The 19767-nt window shown below is 42.5% G+C and overlaps 1 protein-coding gene across 1 annotated transcript in view; it reads left to right on the top strand.

Annotated features, from left to right (window-relative positions):
- Positions 1-2459: 2459 nt before the first annotated feature.
- The window catches only part of LOC143283332 (cytochrome P450 4F12-like), a 33708-nt gene continuing 16400 nt past the window's right edge, over positions 2460-19767 (top strand). Inside the window, exons 1-3 of the mRNA XM_076589532.1 lie at positions 2460-2549; positions 15276-15467; positions 16306-16456. Coding sequence (XP_076445647.1) covers positions 15294-15467; positions 16306-16456 — 325 coding nt within the window. The 5' untranslated portion in view covers positions 2460-2549; positions 15276-15293. The remainder of the gene's footprint in view (positions 2550-15275; positions 15468-16305; positions 16457-19767) is intronic.

The raw sequence follows: 19767 nt of genomic DNA, 5'->3' as shown, positions 1-19767 counted from the left end.
GAAGAAAGAAACAAACAAAAACCCGCATGTACAGCCATATTCATTTGTACAAGAGAGAAAGGGGGAGCGTGTGGGTGAGGGGGGTGGGAGTAGAGAGATGAGGCGGACAGAGAGCCAGACAGAACGTTTCCAGTGGACCAGGGCAGGTAGCACAGGTGATGGTATGGGGTGGGAGGTATAGCTGCAAGGAGTCATGGTATGATTTTTGGCATGTGACCTTGCTGTTTACCTGGCAAGGCAGGCAAAACATTGTGGTGACAGCAGGCGCGTGACACTGAGTGCTATTGCCCTTGGCGCAGGTGCACATGGACGAAGCTATGGGTACTAAGGCACCTCTCCTAATGAAATTCGTACCATAATTGTGTTTGGTATTTTCTGTGGAATGCATACTGCACGTAAATGTGCATGCATGTATGCGAGCATATTTCCCGCCCCCCCCCCCCTCTCTCTCTCTCTCTCTCTCTCTCTCTCTTGGGCGCAGTAGCCGAGTGGCTACAGCGTTGGACTTTAAATATGAGGATCTTGGGTTCGAATCTCGGTAACGGCGCTTGATGAGCAGAGGGTGGAGATTTTTCCGATCTCGCAGGTCAACAAATGTGCATACCTGCTCGTGCTTGAACCCCCTTCGTGTGTATACGCACGCAGAAGATCAAAATCGCAGGTTAAAGATCCTGTAATCCATGTCAGCGTTCGGTGGGTTATGGAAGCAAGAACAGACCCAGCATGCACACCCCAGAAAACGGAATATGGCTGCCTACGTTATCTCTACCCAGGTAAGCAGCCTGTTGTGCAAATGACTCCGTGTTAGTAAAGCGCCTAGAGCTTGGTCTCTGACCGAGGATTGGCGCTGTATAAGTACCCATACCATCATCATGAAGTCGACAATTCTCTGGCACCCTTCTTAAAATATATAAAAATTTCCTTCAAAAGCTAGACCTTGTGTCAGTGTACTCCCTTACATACATTCGACCAAATTTTTGTGCACACGTTAGCAGTTCTTGTACAGCACTCGAAGCGAGCAGTTTAGCAGAGCGCTCACATCTGGGGGCAGTGCTTTGACCAAGAACCCAGCCCAGAACAGTAGGGACGGCAAAAAGAAGAGGAAAGGATTGGCGATCTTTGTGGACCACTCTGCCTCAAGTTCAAGAAATGAACTGGTTTACTGTTTCTGCAAACCAGTGTGCAGGAGAAGGTGCCACATAGCCAGCTTGCAGTGCACAGTTTTGTGTACATGTGGTGGGGACTGCTACCAGGGTAAGACATTGTCCAGCTGGAAAGAAACAACTCAGCTTGTCAAGAAATATTTGTCAGTATCTGGTATATCTGCTTGATATGCTTTAGTTTTCAGTCAAGCTGAGACAGTGCAAAAAATGTTTATTGACTTTACAGAGTGCACTTTATGTATTTTGTGACTCTTGTGATCACACATCCGTGACGTTGCAAGTGGGATTTTCATCTCGATAAACTGTCCTACAACACTTGTCCCCTCCCCTGTTCCCTCCCCCCGTCCCCTCTTGTTCCAACCCTCAATCTACTCTGCTTCCCTAAACTCACCATACAGTTCTGCCTCCTCTTTCTATTTCTTACTTATTCATTTTCAAATTATAACACTGAAATGTGATAATTAATTGTGACATTTAAAAAAGCATAAATAATTACAAGTTTGTGTGACGGGACATAAAACAACCCCCCACCCCCCACCCCCCCTCACACACACACACACACACACACACACACACACACACTGAAATGTGATAATTAATTGTGACATTTAAAAAAGCATAAATAATTACAAGTTTGTGTGACGGGACATAAAACAACCCCCACCCCCCACCCCCCTCACACACACACACACACACACACACACACACACACACACACACACTTTTTTTTCTTTTTTACTATTAGCCTTTGATGTCTCGTGAAAGGAAAGTGCTGGATAATCAGCCCTCAACTCCCTCTACTACACCACCTCTCACCCTTGTTCAGAACTATAAATAATTCTTTTAAAGTGGCCTGGTGTCCTAATGAAGCAAACAAACAATGTTGCTGTAATTTGAATTAACTGGTCACTTTTGTCGCGAGACTGCACCAGCCAGAGAGGGATCATGTGAGTGTGTTGTTGGGTCCTGACCAGTTAGTTGAACGCTGTCACTGAGGGAGAAAGAAGAGGATCTAATTGGCTGATGGAAGCTGATTTTCATGTTTGGAAAGTTTTGTGGACTGTATGACATTCCCCCTTTTTATGCTTTTTAGTATCACAGCAAAGATGATTTGACACTCGTGAGATTATGTTATTGTTTTTTCTATATGATAAAATATCCGTTTCAGTGGTGTGATAAAACGACTTTGGCCAAATACCATGACCTTATCAGTTTTGTATTCCCGGTATTGTATTATATTTCTCTTACGTCACAATTGATTTCTCTGTTTAGTGGAGGGAGAGAAAATTCTGGCTGGCGAGTGTAAAATTGGATCCCGTGCCCTCAGATGCTCTTGCTTTCAATGCGGACGCATTACCGCTGCCAGGGTTCTCACACCAGACAGAGGTATGGGGAAACCAAGGCAACTTGGGACATTTTTGTTTCAGTTTTCCTGTCACCCCGGCGTCACTAAAGTATGAGCGGACAAAGAAAAAACAAGAGAGGCAAGGCCTTCAAGACTCACTTGTGATACACTTAAAAAAAAAAAAAAATCTAATCGTTAAAATGTGTTCTGTATTTGTTATTATAAAGCTTCGGGTTAAAAAAAAAAGAAGAAAAAAAGTCCTTACCAGATTCGAATCCCGCGTATTCGGATGAGAAGAAACTGTCTTACCCATTACACTATCGTGGCGAACTGACGTTCTAAAATTTAATATTTGAACATACTTTTTTAAAGGGCGATAAATCAATTGCGGTATTCGCAGTGAGAACGCTGTTTAAATCATATTATTCTGGTGTATCTTGGGCATTCAAAAAACCTTTAAGGGCAATAAAAAAATTATTTTTAAGTCCGCGGTAAAGGAGACGTGGCTATCGCCGCAATCACACTGCAACATTTAGCCGTTTTCTCTAGATCTAGATAGATGTACAAGTTTAGTTACACCCGCCGGGAATGTAGTATGATACGGTCGATTCAATTTCTCTTTTATGTTCATTCTAGTTTTATAGTTTTAAAGTTGATATGAAAATTTAGTATTTTGTTAAAATAATAACATGTAGAGCCAAGTACAAGTACTTGTAAACGTCGTATGAAGTGAAAAGGACTTCATTTTGAGAAAAGTCAAGACTGGAAATTTTTTTCGTTTCATCAATATATTCAAGGGTATTAACTCGCATGGTTTACAGTTTTTAACTGTGAATTCCAACTGATTCTGTGGATGTTTTCATGGCAGTTTGGGGCATAATCCAGTAAGTGATGAGGCGTTTACAAATCTTTCTCTGAATAAATATTTAACAGTCTCCTTCTCCAACTTTCCATCACAAGTTATCGTATATTGTCCATTGAATACAGGATTGAACGGGCAGGTAAACAAACATGGAACAAAATGGCGTCGTTCGCGTTCGCGAAGAATATGAGCACGCGCTTTGAATGTGTATAAATATGTGTACGCAATTGATTTTTGCCCATGACCTTCAGGGCTCAGCCAATAGATCTATAAAGTCCACTCGTCGTATTGATTTTAGTATTTTCCGAAAAAGACCACTTGGGCGAATGAACATAGTGAAAGCCCTGTACACTGAGAGTAAAACACACAAGCTTTTTATGTATTGAGTATAATTTCAAAATGTAATGTTTAAGATGAGAAAGATCAGTTTAAAGCAAATTAAGTCCCCTAGCATTAATTACAGATTAATTTCCTTTTTTGCTACCTGCACCAAAACCTTTGCTGAATAAATAAAACTTCCATGCTGAGCAAAAGAAGTTCCTGCTTGAACAAAAAACGATAATAATGACTGCTCTTGTTGTTGTGTCAGAATATCAGATCAAAGTGCCAAGTTAAGAGAATAAAAAAAAATATATAAATATAACAGTAAATGCAGTTTGCATATAATTTGGCTTCTTTTAAAAAATGTTTTTGTGCCCATCCCAGAGGTGCAATATTGTTTTAAACAAGATGACTGGAAAGAACTGAATTTTTCCTAGTTTTATGCCTAATTTGGTGTCAACTGACAAAGTATTTGCAGAGAAAATGTCAATGTTAAAGTTTACCACGGACACACAGACACACACACACACACACACAACCGAACACCGGGTTAAAACATAGACTCACTTTGTTTACACAAGTGAGTCAAAAAAAGAAAGATTTGAAACCTTTTTTTTTTATTTCATTCAGAAATAAGAAAATCTAGGAATTTACTGAATTTTTTCGTAATTAGTGGCTAGAGAGACCCGCCGGCCCAAGGGGTCCCAACCTGTGACGATCCCGGACAGCATCAAAGTTCATGTATGAAACACCTCATATTTTTATTCATATTTGTCTCTGGGTACAAACGTTATGTATTTTTTCAAACATTGTCAGTTACGAATTTATCGATTCAGATCATCTCATCTCAGTGCAACCCAGTTGCAGACTTAATACTAATTTAATAATAATAATAATAATAATAATAATAGTAATAATTCATTACTTTTCTATGGCGAGATATCCAGTACTAATGCTGCTCAAAGCGCCCTACACCATCGAGCCAGATATAAACATAACATAAAACATTACAACAGCTCAATCCAATGCGTTCACAGAATGAATAAAAAAGCATGATCCACCGACCAGACAATAAAAATATTAAGTAAATAATGCTTAGATTGAAAAGAAATACATTCCTTAAAACATACATTTTTAGACACACACATACATGTTCGCGCGCACGCACACACACACACACACACACACACACACACACACACACACACACACACACACGTACGCACGCACGCACATGGGCGCGCGCGCCCAGACACATCAAATATATCAACTGCACTAAAACAGGATTACGTGATTATAAATATCTCTAGCATAAAACTCCATGTGGCGAACAGACTTTGGACTATCCACCGTGTTGAGTACAGAAATGTTTGCGGGAAACGTGCGTTTTCAGATCTGACTTGAAAGTCTGGAGATCAGGAGCATTTCTGAGGGACTATGGCAAAGAATTCCTAATTTGGGGTACTTGAGCCCTAAAAGACCTTTTCCCTGCACATTTTAGATTAGTTCTTGGGACTTTAACAGTTCAGAACTGGATCTTAGCGTTCTACATGGTTCGTATGTTTCCAGCACATAGGAGAGATACGGGGGAAGAGATTCATCAAAATGTCGGAAGGCAAGTGTCGCTAGTTTATAGTGAATGCGTGACTCAATCGGAAACCAGTGTAACTGATGCAAAAGAGGTGTAACATGATCAGATTTTTTTTTTTTTTTTGCTAGGACAAGTCGTGCAGCATTGTACTGTACTTTCTGTTGTCTAATAAGAGAGGAAGATGGCCGTAAACCTGCTACGGTAGATTTGCAGTAATCCAGTCTGGACAGGACAAAAGAGGAAACCAACTGAGCCACGTTTTTCTCCGTTAAGTATGGTCTGACTGAGGCTAGTCTGCGAAGATGAAAATTGCATGAGCGACACAGGGATGAAATGTAGTCAGCCATGGTCAAGGTCTGATCAATATGTACACCTAGGTACTTAGCTGATGTTTTAAATGTAACTGTAGAACGAATGATAGGCGTCCTTCCGCAGCATAGCAATTGTTTGAAATTTCAAGTAATGCTCAAAAGCAAGACAACGTTTAGATCTGCAGTTACAGTGATGCGGCCAGTGTGTGTGTGTGCACTTACTAATTACTCACTGCACATTATGCTCTCTGTCGATTTTCACTAAGGGCAGCAACGAAGATCCGCCACTCTTACCCGTTTTGGGCCCGTCTCTTAATTAACAGTACCCCAGGTGTGCTTCAGGGTCTTGAGTTCTCCTTCAACGGTTCTGCTCCAGGTGTTCTTTGGCCTTCATCTCTTGCGTCTACCTTCTGATGTCCCCTGAAGGGCTGTCCGGGTGATGTTACTTTGCTCTCTTCGCATGATGTGCCCAATCCATTTCCACAGCTGTCCCATGATGGCCTCCGTGTTCTCTTGATTGTTCTGGGCGAGTCAGAGTTGTTGACTGCACATCGGTACTGGGCCAGAAGGTAGCAGGATTCTTCGGATGTTTTACGTGTTGGAGGTTGACAACTTCGTTTGATCACTGTCATCTCCCAGCATTATGAACCAGAGAGCAGTGGTGTTGAAAGCACGCAACTTTGGTAGATTCTCAGCTTGGTGTTTGTGATGTAGTGGGGTGGATCTCAGTCCACAGACCAGTGTGTATTTGGTGACCTAAGTACATAGCTATTAAAACCAAACGATAAAATTGCGAAGATATCTCTGTGCTTAAAAATGTTCGGATAGAATTATAGTGTGTGAAGGCAACACTGAGCTAGGTCAGTCATGCTTTCACTCCATTTTTGCAGTATTCACATGGTGTTTGAGTCTTTTTGGTATCCTTCCATAAAGAATGTTAGGAATACATTTAATCTTGAGTTAATGTGATTTTTTAAAAAATTTAAAAAAGAAAGAAAACGAAGAAAAAGATATTTCAGATTTTCAAAGAGCTTTTACTGAGAAATCTTAAATGGGGCTCCTGGACACACGAATTTCGGCGAAGAAAAACCAAACCAAACCAAACCAAACAAAATCACAAAGATACATTAAACATTTTTTAAAAGCTGGTGGGTAAGAATGAGGGAGGATATAAAACCCTCAAAGGCAACAAATAGGAGCTATCAAAATTCTGAGGAAGAGAACCATACGTATTCCTGACACGACAGGAGTTTCGCCCTGTAGCTGTGAGCTTAGCAGATACCTTGGTAATGGTAATGAATTGTTTCTCATGGCAGGGTCATCCAGATGCACTAGTTACAGTCAGATGTTATTCTTTATTGTCACGCGTGCTAAAGCGGATGTGCACCCGCCCCAAAATACCCCCACGTGACTACAGACGCCACAACACAATAAGCCCACGCGGGAACGAAATTATGTAATGCATTTAATGAATGTGTGCATATATCTGTAGATGTATATATATATATATATATATATATATATATATATATATATATATATATATATATATATATATATATAAGCATAAAGAGCACCCCACCCCCCACCCCCCCAAAAAAACAAACAAACAAAACAAACAAACAAAAAAAACAACAAAAAAACAACAACAAACAAACAAACAAAAACAACAAAAAACGGCAGCAGAACTACAGCCTTCTCACATAGTACCACAAGACAAGGACACTGATAAGTGAGATCAGACCTTTAGGTACACTTGGAGGCACGTACTGCATCCCAGTCTCACTCTCACCAATATCAAAACAGGCATGTGGGTTGTTTTTTCAGTCCAACTTTCTCTCTCTCTTTCCGCAAGTAAGTATAAAGGAAAACAAACGTCAGGAACGACAACTGTTCAGGAGACTTTGGAAAATAAAGTTGGAAGCACAGGATGGTCTTTCTTTTGTTCGTTCACATTAGAATTTCAGACATATGAACATAGAACTCTTGCTGACGCTGGCGGACTGAAGACAGGCCCTCAGTAAGAAATGTCAGCCGCGGAGCCCTCAGCGGATCCGTCGCCGGCATCGTCGGCGAGACAGGTGGTCTGGAACCACCATGTTACCAATAAAATTTCGACCAAACTAGAGGCAACCAGCGAGTAGTGTATCGAAAGATGCACTGGCAACCCCGAACCATTAGATATTTCAAGAGATATAAAATTTTACAAATATTAAGAAAAACATACGTTTACAGTGGCTTTAATATATATATATATATATATATATATATATATATATATATATATATATATATATTAAAGACAGTGAATGACATTATCATTGGTTGCCCGCATCTTTCCACACGCCTCGCCGCTTTGACGCCGTAAAAATAGACCAACAATTATCTCCTTTTCTTTCCAATGTTTCACATGTTATGTATACAAATCATCATTTACCATGTACAGCAGTATTGTTGTTGTTGTTGTTTTTTTCCACAAGCGTGAATTTACTCCCGATGTTAACTCGTGGCGTCTAGTTGGACGCGCTCCTTAAACTTGAACCTTAATTAAAATATCCAATAAAATTGTCTTGAGCATGTGAAAAGCAAGATATCTTATATCACCCCCCTTCCATTGAAACACTGAACTACCGCTTGGGCAGACAATGTCATATAGCTCCTGCCTGTCGTGTCTATACCTAGATAGTAATACAAGGGAAATAACTACTATAAAGAGTCAAAGGTCACAGGAAGCGTGACGTGATATCTGGATCAAGATGGTGGATTAAACCGGTGTAACTATTATCAAGTGTCTGTGCAATTTGAATGGTAGCACATGATAACAACACCAACCATCCACGCATACATACACACAAGATACAGATAAGACAATGGCGACGAGTATAAACCTTCTAGGTCGACCACAAGCGTTTGAAGCGGTAGGTGACGCACAAACTCTTAGCATCAAGTGGACTTCGTGGATAGAAGAGTTCGAAGCCTATGCAGACAGTGTTGGTTTATTTGACACTACAGACAACGTGAAGCAACAACGTAGAGCACTTTTGCTATATACGGCAGGCAAGGAGGTGAGAGACATTTTTGCAAATCTTCCAGACAAAGGAACAGCAACAGAATATGATGAAGCAGTGACGGCGCTGACAACACACTTCAAAGTGAAACCAAACAAGACATTTCAGCGACACCAGTTCAGAAAACTAACCCAGAATGACACGGAAACTGTTGCTCAAATCGTGGGTAGACTGAGACTGAACACAGATGGTTGTGAGTTCAATAATATAGAAGACCAGATCAAAGATCAAGTTGTGCAAACAGTGAAATCTGACAGATTGCAACGCAAACTGCTAGAACAGGGAGATGAACTAGATTTAGCAAAGACTCTCAAGATTGCAGCAACACATGAAGCCGTAGATGAACAAGCTAGACAGATGAAACAAGATCATTTGGGTGGAAATGGAGCAGTGGCCAGAATACACACTAATAGTAACACGAACAGTCACAAAAACAAGTCAAGCAAAGGCGAGTGCTATAGATGTGGTAATACTGATCACTATGGCAGCAACCCAAGTTGCCCTGCCAGAGGCAAAACATGTCGCAAATGTGGTGGAGCAAATCACTTCCAAAAAATGTGCCGTTCTAGATCTAAGAGAGAAAGGACAGATCACCGAGATGCTAGACCACGGAAAAATAAGAACCAAGAGGAAGGTAGACAGCAAAGTAGAGGAAACAGAAATCGAGTGAATCAGCTTGACGCAGAAAACTCAGAATCAGAAAGCGATGAAGAGACGATCCATGTATTCATGACTAGCGAGACCACCGTCAGAGACAGTAAACTCACTATCCAAGTAGGAGGTGTGCCTGTTGATTGTATTGTTGATTCCGGATGCAACATCAACATCATCAGTGAAAAACTGTGGTCAAAACTGAAGTCAAAGAAAATAGAACACAAAATCAAGAAATGCACCAAAAAGCTGTACCCCTACACATCAACTACACCACTACAGACAGTATGTTGTTTTGAAGCAGAAGTGTGTGCTGGTGAAAACAAAGCTATAGCCGACTTCATTGTGATCAGAGAAGATGCAGACCCGCTGCTTAGCAGAAAAACTAGCATGGAGCTAAATGTACTTCATATCGGACTGAATGTTCAGAATGTGTCAGCAGATGAGAACGAAGACATCAAGACTAAGTTCAAACCACTGTTCACAGGGTTTGGAAAGCTGCAAGGACGCCAAGTCGAGCTCACTGTAGACCCCAAGATAAAGCCAGTCGCACAACCAGTACGACGAACATCATTTGGACTCAGAACCAAGGTAGAGGCCAAGATCAAAGAACTTCTCAACAGTGACATCATCGAGCCCGTGGGTAAGCCCGGTAGTGATCGTGCCGAAAGCCAACAATGACATCCGTATGTGTGTGGACATGCGACGTGTCAATGAGGCCGTGCAGAGAGAACGCCATCCAATACCAACAATTGAAGAGCTACTGCAAGACATGGCTGAAAGTAGAGTCTTCACAAAACTGGATCTGAAGATGGGCTACCACCAGCTGGAGCTACACCCAGACTCACGAGACATCACTACCTTCGTTACACACTGTGGACTTTACAGGTATAAGCGATTGGTGATGGGCATCAATGCAGCAAGTGAGATATACCAACATGAAATAGCACAGGTGTTACAAGGCATCCCTGGTGTGGCCAATCTCTCAGATGACATCATCATACATGCGCCAGACAGAAAGCAGCATGATGAGCGACTGCAGCAGACACTCCACAGACTCCAAGATGCAGGTTTAACACTGAATCCGGACAAGTACCATTTCAGAAAAGATGAGATTGAGTTTCTCGGACACAAGCTGACTGCCAAAGGCCTTGACCCTGCAAAGGATAAGATTGAAGCTGTGATCAACGCCCGTGAGCCACAGAACATCAGTGAAGTGAGGAGTTTCCTTGGGCTAGCAAACTACTGCGCACGTTTCATCCCAAACTTCGCGACATTGACTGAGCCCCTACGCAAGCTGACCAGAAAAGCTGAAAAGTTTCATTTTGGCCCAGAGCAGAAAAAAGCATTCAAGTCACTGAAAGAAGCCCTAGGTAGCGCAAAGACATTAGGCTACCTGTGATGCTTCGCCAGTTGGATTAGGTGCAGTTCTAGTCCAGAGACAGAAAGAAGGAGCCAGAGTCATCAGCTATGCAAGTCGAAGTCTGACCGCTGTAGAGAAGAGATATTCGCAGACAGAAAAAGAGGCTCTTGCAATCGTCTGGGGATGCGAGAAATTTCATCCTTACATATACGGACTGAACTTTGATCTTCTCACAGACCACAAACCTCTCCAGACCATTTACGGCCTCCGCTCGAAACCAAGTGATCGGATCGAGAGATGGGTACTTCGACTCCAAGCCTACCAATTCCGAGTCGTGTACATCCCAGGAAAAGCCAACATTGCTGATCCATTGTCCAGACTCTTGCCTACCCAGACCCCTCCACCATTCTCAAACGTTTCTGAAGAAGCTGAAGAACACGTCAGATTCGTCACAAACAACGCAACGCCATGTGCTGTGACTTACTTACTTTACTTTACTTTATCCGTCCTCTTGTACCATCTAGGGCGTCGAGGGGAGAAAGAGCTGATGGGCCCTGGCAAGCTGGAAGGCCTCGTTGGGTGGAATGTTGTGGGTCTTCAGGGTTTCTTTCACACCGTCAATCCAGGTCTTCCTTGGTCTTCCTCTTGCCTTGTATCCTGATATCCTATTGTTGTACGCTTTACTGGCCATCTGGTGAGGTGCCATACGTGTTAGATGTCCAAACCATCTGATCGTTTGCCTTTGGATATGGTGGATGACAGGTGTTGTTCCCACCATTTCTCTGATCCTGGTGTTTCTGATCATGTCCCGTCTGGTCTTGTTGACGGCTCTCCTCAGACATCGCATCTCGCAAGTGGTTATTTTGCGTTCCAGACTTTTTGTCAGGGTCCATGTCTGGCACTGGTAGGTCAAGGTGGGGATGAAGATGGAGGAAATGAGTTTGGCTTTGGTCTCAATGGGGATGTTGGGATGTTTGAGGAGTGGGGCAAGCTGGTAGCTGACGCTGTTAGCCTTCTGTACTCTCGTCTCAATCTCTCTGTTGAGACGTCCATCTTCCGAGAAAATACTGCCGAGATACTTGAACTCGCTGACTTGTTTCAGCGGAATTCCGTTGACGTTGATGTTTAGGTTGCCAGGTGTTCTGCTGACCTTCATCGTCTCGGTTTTGCTGATGCTGATCTTCATGTTGAGCTCCTCACACTGTGTGTTCAATCTATGTGCTGTGACAACGGCTGAAATTGAAAAAGCATCAGCTGAAGACGACGAGCTGGAGACAGTCAGACAATGCATAGAGACAGGGCAGTGGCACAATTGTGACAAGCTGTATGCCGCTGTGAGCCATGAACTGTGTACTGTTGGCAACATAGTGCTGAGAGGTTCCCGCATTGTGATCCCCAAAACATTGAGACCTCGCATTCTGACACTAGCCCATGAAGGACATATGGGTATAGTTGGAACAAAACAGAACCTAAGAACCAAAGTTTGGTGGCCCGGCATGGAGAAACAAGCCGAGAAATACTGCAAGACCTGCCATGGCTGCCAACTGGTAAGCTGAGCTAACCCGCCTGAACCAGTGAAGAGCACCAAACTACCAAACGCACCATGGGAAGACCTAGCCATGGACTTCCTAGGACCCCTGCCATCAGGACACTCAGTACTTGTAGTCATTGATTACTACAGCCGGTACTACGAGATTGCCATCATAAAATCTATAACAGCTGAAAAGACTGTGGCAGTGTTAAAGACAAATTCGCCAGACATGGAATGCCGCTCACAATACACTCTGACAATGGGCCGCAGTTCAAATCTGAAGTCTTCGCAGACTACATGAAAGACATTGGAGCCAAACACATCAGAGTTACACCAAGATGGCCGCAAGCAGACGGTGAAGTTGAACGCCAAAATGAATCACTTCTGAAGAGAATGAAGATCGCACAAGCAGAGGGAAAAGACTGGAAGGACGAAATTCTGAAATACTTGCAAGTATACAGAGCATTTCCACATCCTTCAACTGGAAAGAGCCCAGGAGAATTACTGTTTGGACGCAAAATCCGAACAAAGATTCCCCAGTTGCCCAGCGACTACATTGACCAAGAAGTCCAAGACCGTGACGCTGAAAGGAAAGGACTTTCAAAGTTGAATGCTGACCAGAAACGAGGAGCGACTGAGTGCAACATCATGCCCGGAGACACCGTCCTGCTGAAAAGAGACCAGAAACAAGGGAAGCTGGACACAACCTTCCTGCCAGAACCATATGAAGTCATCGAGAAATCAGGCAGCAAAGTGACAGTCCAGTCTCCAAGCGGTGTGAAAATCTCCCGCAACTCATCCCATGTAAAGAAGTTTCACAGCCCAAGTAGTGATGAGCCCAGCAGTCCACGGGAGGCAAGCCAGTTCACCGACCTTCCAACAGCTGACAGTGAAAACCCACCCCATCCCCAACCCCTAGCAGAGGCCCCACTCAATTCCAGACACCCTACCCCATCAACCCCCAAAACCTGTACTGCAACCCCAGTCCGAAAATCGGAGCGCACAAAGACAAGACCCAGAAAGCTTGAGGATTATGTGACAAGCTGAGAGTGAAAGAGATTGGGAATGAATGCGTGTGTATTTGGATTAGTAGAACAGATAGTTCATTCAATGTGCTTTATTTTAATTTCATTTACTACAGTGATAATACTCCCACTGAATGTTGGACATTGATTTATTTTAAGAAAAGGGAGAGAAAGAAGGAGAGAGAAGGACAAACTTTGAACGAATGTGAGAACGCGTAAGAAAAAACAGACATTGAAAGAGTTTAAGATTGAAACTTAAGAGACAATGCTTTCATTCCTTAATTGTTGTACTTAGAAAGAGTTTAAGATTGAAAACTCAAGAGACAATGCTTTCATTTCTTAATTGTTGTATTTAGTTTGTGAGAAGTCTTGAATGAATATGGATGAACATAAATTTGTTTGTAATTAATTTCTTTAATGTTTATGTTTTTGAAACACAAAACAAATTCAGACATTATGAGAGTGAATCACAATGTAAAGAGTTTCCAATTGATTAAGTTGAGTATTTTTACATAGGAAGATAGTATTTCATACCTAAAACAATTACTAATTCTGTTTGATATCTGTTGGGTAATTTTAAACTGATTTTAAATTAAAGTAAGGGAGGGATGTCGTGTCTATACCTAGATAGTAATACAAGGGAAATAACTACTATAAAGAGTCAAAGGTCACAGGAAGCGTGACGTGATATCTGGATCAAGATGGTGGATTAAACCGGTGTAACTATTATCAAGTGTCTGTGCAATTTGAATGGTAGCACATGATAACAACACCAACCATCCACGCATACATACACACAAGATACAGATAAGACACTGCCCAATTCTCAAATTTCAATATTTAGTCCTTACATTTCCACTCATATTGTATAAAGATAACGTTTAAGCAAAACGTGACAACTCATCTCCCCTTCACAGACTCATAACTTTCACAATAAATGACTATTGCAGAAATGACTGAAGTAGGGTCACAATAAACAGGAGACAAAATACAAACGTATCAATTAACACGACGAAGAAAAAACAATACATAGACAACAGGTCTGGAACACAAGCTCCTACCTAGAGCGTCGTGGCATTGCACCACGACTGGAACGGAGGCACCAACACCTCGAAGACGCGAGTCAGGCAGAAACCCAGACCACGATGCTGTCAAATGTGGAGACTCACTGACGGGACTAAGGACAAAAACACCCAATGGCCAACGCACAGTGTTCTGTAGACGAACGAACGGGTGCTTACACAGAAAAACAGAAACCGTCGAAGAACACAGTCCCATCTGGCGGAATATGAGTCGTTTACAGAGGGTAGAATAGCAGCCGCTAAGCGCTGGTTCTTTCACCGTCCTTCTCCAAGGACTGACTCCTTTCGAGTGAAGATAGGGAAAACCGGCGAGGAGCATTGGAAGTACAAGAACTCCGCTCACTCTGCTCACCCAGTTTCCTATAATTATATATATATATATATATATATATATTGTTGTTGTTGTTCACTTGCACGATAGACTTATGAAACAAACAAAACATGATACAACAACAGGATCTCTCTCTACGCTCGATCGCCCAGCCACCAAATGGAACACGCACGACAAAAAAACATCGTGCACGCACATCAGCAACACACCCGCCTCTAAAATAATCCAGGGACCAACCAGCTTCCGCCAACTTTGCATGCCATGAGAGAAGAAGGAAGGAATGAGACGGATTCGAACCCCTCCGCAAACGCAAAAGAAAATAAAACAGCGGAACCATTATGTCGTCCGCGACATTTATGATAGCGGGAGAAAAATCACAACCCATTGACTTCCTGGAGCAACCCACGAATATGCAATATAAGATATAAGAAAACAAGTTAATAAAGAAATTCATGATTTGATAAACAACAACCGTGATAGTAACAATAAGTAAATAGATTTAAAAAAAAATCTTTGAGTCCTATTGTTTAGATTCTAAAAGAATGCAAATGAGATCAAAGCATCTTGACAGCAGAAGTGATTCATTAGTGTGTGTGTGTGTGTGTGTGTGTGTGTGTGTGTGTGTGAACAGCAGAGGGAAGTAAACAAGATGCTGGACGACTGGTCAGCGGGGCTCACCGAGCGGACGGTGGTGATGGTGGTGGTGACGATGGTGGTGGTGTGGTGTGTGCGGTGGCTGTGGGCCTACAGCTCCTTCCTCCGATTCTTCAGCAGTCTGCCTGGAGAAACTGACTTCAGCTGGTTCTGGGGAAACCTCCACAAAGTACGTGCATGTGTGTGTGTGTGTGTGTGTGTGTGTGTGTGTGTGTGTGTGTGTTCTCTCCCTTCTTCCCTGTGTGTGTGTGTGTGTGTGTGTGTGTGTGTGTGTGTGCAAGGCGGCAAAAAAAAGGGAAAACAAAGAAAAAAAGAAACGGAGCAGGTTTCTGTTCCGACCAACAGGTAACCAAGGTTCAGACCAGCTCATTTTTTTCCCCGGAAGGAGAGAATCCCAATGTGCATGGCCAGACTTGTGAAGGAGAGAAGTAAAGACATGCCTTATAATTATCACACGTGATTAGGAAAAGAGGTGGGGAGAAATCCACCGAACGTCACATTGTGAGGGAGAGAAAGAAACAACAACAACATGTAAATCTTAAGTCACAAAGTAAGGAAGAGGATCATAAATGTGTATTGAACTGCATGTTTGCGAGGGAGGGGAACAGAATATGCATTGCAACATATCACGTGAGGGAGAGAATAAGTAAATGTGAAGCCAGTCACCAAATGAGGGAGACGATGGTAGAAGTGCATTGCAAGTAGTCAAGCTTGTACACTCGGTTCCTTGGTTTGTGTGAAGCACGCGTTTCTTGTCCACATTCTGTTCAGCCGATCTCGAGGCTGAAGACATATCCAGCACAACATGAAACACTAAAAGAAATTACGCAGAACGTGAGAGGGGGAAAAGAAAACGGACACGGAGAAAGCGAGCACTGATACACAGAGTTGGTTAGTTTTACACTCTGGATAACATCTCTTTCGCTAATTGTCCTTTTTCTTTTTCATTTATTTATTTTTATATTTAAATTCATTTCAGCTTTATTCTCAGTCTTGTCATTTTGCAGGTGGGTGAAATGAACACAGAAAACATAATGCGCTTTCATGCAGACCTATGCCGGAAGTTCCCGAAGTTCTATCGTGTGTTCATGGGTCCATTCAGAGCGTTCATCGTGCTCCACCACCCAGACACCGTCAAAACTCTGCTCAAAATTGCTGGTGAGTGGTGAAATGGTACGACACTGGGAAGACTGCACTTTCTCCTAATTATCTATTAAGATAATAATGAAACGTTTATTCATAACGCCCAATCAAATAAATTGTCGTTGTTTTCTAAGTAGACCTACACAAAAAATAAAGTAAATAAAACCATTACACATACGTTTGACATATGCAACGTTCAACCATTTACACTTGTCGACAATGCACAGTTGTGGACTCGGACGAATGCACCACGTGTGCGTGAGCGCGCTCACAACCACCCCCAACCCCAACCCCCATTTTCTGTGTACATAGGCCTACACCCCACTTCATTTACTATGTTCATTCATCTTGGGTCTAATTAACACCCTTTTCTATTTTTCGCTGATAATCAATAAAACAATTACTCTTCCACACCCATATGTATATACACACATATACATACTACACATATACATACATGCATGCATACACACATGCATACATACAGCTGATTTAGTGCTAGGTATAAATCGCGTACAGCTGACACACTTTTGGTGTATAAAGTTAATCAAATAAATATCGTTCTAAGTGCTTTACATTAGTTCCCATAGGAATACATTACAATACATAACACCATCCATTAAAACATGCAAGCAAATCCATAGAATCGAGAAACATTAGAATTTGTGACAAGACATTGCATAATCAGAGAGTACATACTTCGTACAATATACCTAGCAAACTATGTACACACACATACCTGCATGCATATACACTTACATAAAAAATGAGCAATGTCAGTTTTGAACAGATGAGTCTTGATGTTGGTTTTGAAACAGTGAGCTGTCAGTGTCTTATCTATAGGGCAAGGAGTTCCACTAGGTGGGGGCGGCGAATGAAAAGAAACATTCACTGGAAGACTATGACCTGACAAAGGCAGTTTGAAGAATACTACTGTCTGATGATGAACGTAGTTGTCTTGTTCAGTCATGATATGGCCCTGTGCGGTCGGCTGGACAATAATAAACAATGTTAAATGCATTATCTTGCCGGATTGTTAAGTGAAGAGCCATGAAAGCACTCAAACAATCCGTACAGATTTTATATTCAATCCTGAGCTGTATCGGCAACCAGTGGAGTTGATTTAGAAGAGGCCGACTATGGCCACTCTTCGGGCGTTTCAATATAGGACGAACAGTCTCATGAAAAACAAACAAATAAACAAAAAACAGATATGCTAAATGAAGTCTTTTCTTTACATTGCAGCTGTAGTTTTCCAGGGCTCGCACTTTCAGTGAATTCGCGGATTTCAACGAAAAAGTCTATCTTTTTTTTTTGGGGGGGGGGGGACAAAATTTCAGCAAGTGGCAGCTGCAAGAGCAACGTAACTGAATAAGTCTTATTTGCCCAGAGTTATGACTGGGAATATCGTCACTGTGAAACACCACTGAAGCTGTGAAGGTGAAAACTGAGAAGTGTTGGTATGTACCAATGCCTTTTTCATCCCTGTAGCTGTAAGATTGGAGGTGCTCTGTATGAATCGTAGATTTATGATAGCAGCAATAAGTGCTATAAATATGCTCCGATTTGCGTAAGATTGCACCATTTTAAATGTAAATTTTAAAATTTGTCCAGGGGGATCCCCTAGAATTTTTTATTTTAAAAAATTTCCTCAGGGGAAACCCTTGTTTTTCTCTTCCAGATGTCTACCTCTCTGTTCTTATTAGCCAACTTGCTCAACGTGTTAGACCTAACCCGGTTTGACACAATGCATTTTCTTTTCTGCAACTGTCAAACAAACATAGGCACATTGATGACGGCCAAATGGAAGGTTCTGGGGTGTGTGGAAGGATGTTGTCTGATGTCTAGATTAACCAGGATAGGTTCTCATGACTGTGCCAAGGAAACGCCGGTAGCTGATTATTTGATTACACTACAATTTAAACCCGGCGTCCACATAAAGTTAGTTGGCCCAAAGGGATAGCTACATTGATTAATGGTGTAGGAAGGGGAAGAAGAGCTCGGGACGTGTTTAGTACTAGGACTGACACCAACAGCTTCACACTCAGCATACATTCAAACAGACAGTACGTTTCAGATTTTTATTACAGGGGGTGAAGTGCTTTTTCATTGCACAGTCATGCACACATTCTATAGTTCACACAAAAAAACTTCCTTTCAATGTTGTTGCATTTAATGTGTTCCTCTTATTTCAGAGGAAAGGAGATAAAACATCCTGCGACGATCACCGTGACATCTCATTTCTGTGCATTGCGGGGAAGATTCTGGCACACGTCTTCCTCAGTAGGCTTATCACCACATCGCGGATTCTGTGATTCCAGAATCGCAGTGTGGCTTCTGTGCGGGAAGAGGAACGAGTGGCATGGCCTTTGTTATCAGGCAGCTTCAAAAGAAATACAGAGAACAACACCAAGAACTTCACGTCATCTTTGTAGGCTTAACAAATGCATTTGGCACAGTCAACCATGCAGGATTGTGGTAAATACTACGCATGTCTGGTAAATCTGAAAAACTTGTGTCGTTGGTCAAGTTTTTCCATGATGGCATGCATGCAAGTGTTCAGGAAAATGACAAAACCTTAGAAGCCTTCCTGGTGAGCAATGGTGTGAAGAAGGGTTGCATGCTCGCGCCCACTCTGTTCTTACTTCTATTTACAGCAATGCTCATGGATGCTTTCAGTGACTTTGATCTTTGAATCTACATCCAGTTCCACATAGATGGCATCATCTTCAGTCTGTGGTGACTGCAAACAAGACAAAGATAGTGAAAGCACCACTGTGCGAATTTCTCTTTGCTGATGATTGCGCCCTGGCTGCCTACTCTCACGAAGACATACAGCTCATCGTGGATCGCTTTATCACAGCCTGTATACGCTTCGGCCTTGCAATCAGCTTGAGCAGTACAGAGGCTTTGTACCAACGAGCGCCACTACAAGCTTCACTGAAATGCACTACAGCCCCCGCCTGCCGTTATCAACGGGCAGCATATTATGATAGTAGGTAAGCTCTGCAACCTTGGCAGCACACTGTGCAACAGTGGCTTGCCAATCGCTGAAGTAACAAAACGCATCGCCAAAGCGAGAAGCCCCAATGGCAGGTTGGTTCAACGTGGCAGGAAAGGGGCATCAAACTGTTAATCACGGTTGCAGCGTACAGGGCAGTGGTACTTACCACACTGCAGTGAAACTTGGACACTGTACCGCCACATCGCGCAGCTGAAAGTTTTCCACCAGCGCTGCCTTTGCGATATATACATGACATCAAGAGGCAAGACAGGGCAAAAGACTAAGAGGTCCTGGCGAAAAGCGACAAGCATGGAGTGCATGT

This window comes from Babylonia areolata, chromosome 6 (assembly GCF_041734735.1).
Source record: "Babylonia areolata isolate BAREFJ2019XMU chromosome 6, ASM4173473v1, whole genome shotgun sequence".
NCBI lineage: Eukaryota > Metazoa > Mollusca > Gastropoda > Neogastropoda > Buccinidae > Babylonia > Babylonia areolata.
Note: the sequence above shows the minus strand (reverse complement) of the source record. Positions and strands in the feature narration are given on the sequence as shown.